The sequence below is a fragment of the Rhodamnia argentea genome, chromosome 9 (assembly GCF_020921035.1).
Source record: "Rhodamnia argentea isolate NSW1041297 chromosome 9, ASM2092103v1, whole genome shotgun sequence".
Taxonomy (NCBI): Eukaryota; Viridiplantae; Streptophyta; class Magnoliopsida; order Myrtales; family Myrtaceae; genus Rhodamnia; species Rhodamnia argentea.
Window position 1 is genome coordinate 16,438,179 of NC_063158.1, and position 5,239 is coordinate 16,443,417.

The 5,239-nt window shown below is 39.3% G+C and overlaps 1 protein-coding gene across 1 annotated transcript; it reads right to left on the bottom strand.

Annotated features, from left to right (window-relative positions):
- Nucleotides 1–1,725: 1,725 nt before the first annotated feature.
- Nucleotides 1,726–4,596, bottom strand: LOC115733502 ((-)-germacrene D synthase-like). The gene is made up of 7 exons (XM_048285871.1): nt 4,376–4,596; nt 3,974–4,253; nt 3,288–3,663; nt 2,850–3,068; nt 2,605–2,743; nt 2,242–2,493; nt 1,726–2,133 (listed from the first exon to the last, which is right to left on the bottom strand). The coding sequence occupies exons 1-7, from the start codon at nt 4,520–4,522 to the stop codon at nt 1,837–1,839; spliced, it is 1,710 nt and encodes a 569-aa protein (XP_048141828.1). The 5' UTR covers nt 4,523–4,596; the 3' UTR covers nt 1,726–1,836.
- Between the last annotated feature and the right edge of the window lie 643 nt (nt 4,597–5,239).

The window sequence follows — 5,239 nt, forward strand, 5'->3', positions numbered from 1 at the left end:
TCACTAAAAATAAATAAAAATAAAAAGTCCATGTAAGACGATTTGCTGAAAACGGCATTCAAGTGAACGATTTTGCTCCAACATGACACTCAAGTGAGCGAAAAAAAAGTTACGGTACTCAAGTGAATGCCGTACAAAAGTGCTAGCTAGGGTGCTTACGGTAACCCTCGCCGGTCATTGGGAAATTCAATTTTTTAAAATATTAAATAATAAAAATATCAAAATCAAAAAATTCATAAAATATTAAAAAAATCCATGTGTCACTAAAAAATAAGTAAAAATAAAAAGTCCATGTAAGACGATTTGCTAAAAACGGCATTCAAGTGAACGATTTTACTCCAACATGGCACTCAAGTGAGCGAAAAAAATGTTACAACACTCAAGTGAATGCCGTACAAAAGTGCTAACTCGGGTCCTTACGGTGACCCTCGCCGGCTATTGGGAAATTCATTTTTTTAAAATATTAAATAATAAAAATAACAAAATAAAAAATTCATAAAAAATTAAAAAAATCCATGTGTCACTAAAAAATAAATAAAAATAAAAAGTCCATATAAGATGATTTGTTGAAAATGGTACTCAAGTGAACGATTTTGCTCCAACATGATACTCAAGTGAGCGAAAAAAAGTCCCGACACTCAGAGATACTAGAGCTGGGGTCGCCATAGGGTGGGGCTTGCGCTCGGCATCTGTTGTTGCCAAAAGGAGAGGTGGCAATCGCGAGCTCGCGTTCATCGAAACTAGAGTACGTGGCCAACTGGGAGGTCGCCTAAGGCTGGGCCTCGTCCTCATGTCTGTCATCGAGATTGGTGGGAGACAAGGTCAGAGATAGTGATAAAGGAAATACGGCATCACTGTTTTCGCTTGATCAGTCTTTTCAATCTCAACCCTCACTTTTCGATCATCACCAACATCACTGTCGCTGTCCCTTTGACGCGATCACTCTGTCGGTTCTTGATCTATGACCATCACCATATGATCATTAGGAACATCATCCTCTCCCTCTGAATCATTTCCCGCTTGATCAGCAGCATTATTGCTTTGCAAGGCAAAAAATTCCTCCCAATTCCTGTAAAGTTGAAAAAACCCGCACTGAATAAGAACGTGATTGGGACAGTCTTAATCTTTCTTCAACCTCGTCGCCGTCGTGGTTCGCATTTTGGAAATCTTCTATTCGTTCCATCAGATCGAGAGAGAGAAGAGAATTCTCTTGGCCCTCTTGGGTACAAAAGCTTGTGTAGCTTCGGTGGAAACCTCGATATTTGAGTGGTGATTTCTCTTGTAAACTCTTGAATATCAAGTTCTTAAAAAGCAGTTGAAAAACGGTAATTCGTTTTTCTCAATTTTGTTCCCATAGACATTCAAGAAATCTAAACAAGTTAAATGTGCGTATCTTCAAGAACACTTCTTTACATGTTTCCTTTTGTCATGAAAACCGAACACATTTTCCACAAATTTATCGATAAAGCTATATATCTTAGCTTATGCTAGCTCTCTCCATGGAGTGTATAGCGACACTCAAATCGAACTAAGTAAATTACTAGTGTTTCTCATTATTCCTCATTTATATCTCTGGTGATTTCGCGTTGATTTAATTCCTAGATCTCGTTAGTTTTCGCATTAATTTCACAACAGTACAGAACATCAGTATATCAAACACGATATGGACTCCTTCATTTCATTTATTCGAATTCTACAAAATGAAGGGGGGCTCTCAAGCCGGAGAAGAGCAATGATCAAGTGTTAACACATACTTGAAAATTGTACACAGAGCAAATTCGAAAAAGTCTAATGCAATCTATAATGGCTCGGTTATTAAACTTGTACTTCAAACCATCACAGTGGCAATGGATTGACTAGCACAGAAGTCACATACTCTTTCATCTTGTTTTCAGCATGAGAGTAGTGATCTTTTTCATCAATAAACACAGCACGAGTGGCTCGTGTAAGATTGAGAACTCGCGCAAGGACCAGCATGGGAACGGCGGTTGGACGGCCCAACTCTTTGTTAATGTCCTTCCATGCATCGACCACTTGTTTACGCAGCTCCTCCTTAGCCTCTTCCTCCGTGACTCCAAATTGTTTCATGAAACACTCCACCGAAGATGCTGCGTGACCTCTCTCTTGCTCGAACTGTAAACATATTTCTCATGGGAATCATTTGCTTCCTCCTATTGATAAAATTTACTAGACAAAAATGTAGATAAAGTAACGTTGTTCATCGATATAGCTTTTCTATACCTTGTGTCCGGCAATGTCATCCATGAGCCGACAGGTTAATGCCGAAGCTCTCACCATCTTGTTGTCGCTGGCTAATAACCAGTCAAAAGCATCGCTTGTTACGACATCTCCCATTCCCATAAACGACATCACTGATGCTATTTCTAGACCAATGGATGCCCCTGCAATGGGCATGTACTCCTCCATCGTGGGTACGTGGCTTTGGTGGAACCATTTGGCTTCAGCGAGGTACGCTCTCACTTGTCTTTTCATCTGAGAATTCATTCTCAAACGTAAAAGCTGCCTCAATACTCGAACTTTAATGCATTGGGAGGACTTAGATATAGAAATTGCATTTGATTGATGTAACGTCGAGTGGCTTACTGCTTCTTTTGCATAGAAGAGGCGGTACGATCGTCCTTTTCTGATCACCTCGTGGCCAATTTCATCATAAAAATCAAGAATTATCTTGGAACACGCTTGCATGTACTCTGGCAATCCATCTTTGGCATCAAAATCCCACCTAAGTTCAAGTTCAGAAAAATACCACGTTATCTTTTGATACAAATTAGAATAAGTCAATTTAGTCCATCGGTAAACTGAGAAAAGCATCAGAGTGCCAACTGCACCTTTCAATTGCTTCTGTGAAGAGTTCTAATTCTTCCAACGTGCCATAGACGTCGTAGATGTCGTCGATAATGGTAAGAATGCACGTCGCTTTGGCTAGTATTTCTCGAGCAACTTGGTACTCCGGCTCGAAATAAGCTCCTGACATCCAAAAATACATCTCGACAAGCCTGTTTCTAGCAAATGGGAACTTCCTCTCTACATCCGAATCCTTCCACCACCTACAGTTTACCAACAAATCCTATGTAAGGGAAGCGCATAATTGATAAAATGTTGAGAAAGTATTTAAGACCCATGATCCAAAGAGTTCAACACTCCTTGTCACTTAAAAATGATTTTTGGTCGAGGATAAATTGAAATCACACGAGCCAATCTACGGAGATTCGGCGTTCTGAAAACATCTAGCTACTGCGGACTTGCTATCGCTAAGTCAAGTTAACCTTGTAAGGTTGCCGAGTTCCTTCCGGTGTTGATCTTGCACCAAGTTGAAATCGAGTTTCGCCAAGGAGAGAAGGACTTTGTTATGTGAAGGCTCCTCTTGGTAGAGTGGAATGTAACGCCTCGCCTCTAGCCTGGGCATTCCCTTGTGGATCGGTTGATTTAGCGCATGACTCACTTGTTTTACCAGACTAGGGTTTACTTTGCTTTTATCAATTGATTCAAGGTGAGTTACAGTAAAAGCAAGTGCATCGTCCAAAATATTATCGCCATGATACGCCAAATGGCAAGCTTCAAATAGACTTAGCAGTCCCCGCACGTCGGTCATGAGCGATTTGCTGAAATTCCCTTCCCCGTCCTTGAACTTGTTAAAGATTTCTGTATCGCCAAATGGAATAAGGAAAAGATGTTACCAAGAGATGCTACAAAAGATACCATGTTCTACATCATGATCAATCACAAAAGATGGAGAAATGACATATTAACCAAGAATTAGAATAAAGGACGGACTATGTACGAAATTTGAAGAGAAAAAGGTTAAGCGAATGAACAAATCAAAGTTGCAGAAAATTGAATATGTTAGTGATATTATTCGTTCACTCTAATCAATCAAGTGTATTATCGAACTAGTGTCTACAATAGAAGTTTGCCAACAGATCCATTTATGAAGATGGGGAGCACCACATACCACATGAAACACCGTAACCTTGTTGTCGCAACAATCGAAAGAGAAGAGTGACCGTGTGCAGGTCGTCATCGTTATCCCCAGAACGGAATTCGAAATAGTTTTTGTGGATTTGTTCCAGCTGCTCATCTATCTCAATTTCGAAATGGTAGGCAATTCCTAAGCGTTGGATCCGATCGATCAAGTTCAACTCCGGTGAAGGCTTGTCCATAGCACATTTCAGCATCTTCCTCACTTCTTCTTTCAATCTCTCCAGTCGTTCCTTTGTCATGCCACAAGAACTCTACAGCAAACACGAAAATTAGAGAAAAAGACATCCGTTGTTAAGAATGCAAGAAATGTCTTAGATTGCCCAAAAAGTCAAAAATTTTCAGAAAGTAATCCAAGAAAAAGAACAACATTAACTGCTCCCATAGAATTGGAGTCAGAAGCATATTTGAGGAAGTAATCCCCCCATATGCTGGGATGATAGTTTGCCGATCGTCGTTCAACCCTAGTTGTGTTTTCAACAGGAAGAGGAGGAGGAGGAGTTGATCCATCCAGAAGAGACATTTTTTTTTCGCTTTTTGGCCTGTGTTCGGGTTTGGTACCAATGCAAATGAAAACCCACGGACGCTCTTGTGAGCGGGAATGCTTCAATTGATTAGTATATATAGACAACGTTTACGGGGTAAATCGCGGAGAATTACAAGAAATCCTTCTTTTATTACGTCATTTTCTTGATGATCTAATTAAAATGGTCCACTTGAGATTACTATTAGTTTTTAAACGTATTTCTTGGGACAATGAACAAATGGATACACCACGAGCCCGCACCTAAGCAAGCTAATTGATGGGATATGTGTTGACACCTAAATTTTGATTTTTAGTAAATCATTCATTTAAGTATAAAATGAGAATTATCATAGTTCTCACAAAAATTAATTTCTCATGCACTGCATATTTATTTTTTGTTAGTCATGCATATCATTGCATTCAGATCAGAGGCAAAGCAATTGAGCTCAATTTGATAGAGGATTGGACTAGGCTTAGCTTGGATTTTTCGGCAATCAAGAAGGAGTGTGTACCGAAAATTAACAAGGCTATTGGGATAATTTTGAGCTTAAATCAGCCCATTTACTGTTTAATTTGGGAAAATGCTTTTAATTAAAAATGTCCAAAAGACTTCATGGATGAATATTTTGTCTCCGGATCAAATTGAGATTATCACAAGTTGAGGGATAATTTTGCAAATAGTGAAAATAAAACGTAAACCCTAGCTCACCATTA

Coding starts and splice junctions, on each gene's coding strand:
- LOC115733502 (XM_048285871.1), bottom strand. CDS start 4,522: ATGTCTCTTCTGGATGGATCAACTCCTCCTCCTCCTCTTCCTGTTGAA. Junction 3,069..3,287: donor GAACTCGGCAACCTTACAAG/GTTAACTTGACT, acceptor GGTAAACTGTAG/GTGGTGGAAGGATTCGGATG. Junction 2,744..2,849: donor TTCACAGAAGCAATTGAAAG/GTGCAGTTGGCA, acceptor ACTTGAACTTAG/GTGGGATTTTGATGCCAAAG.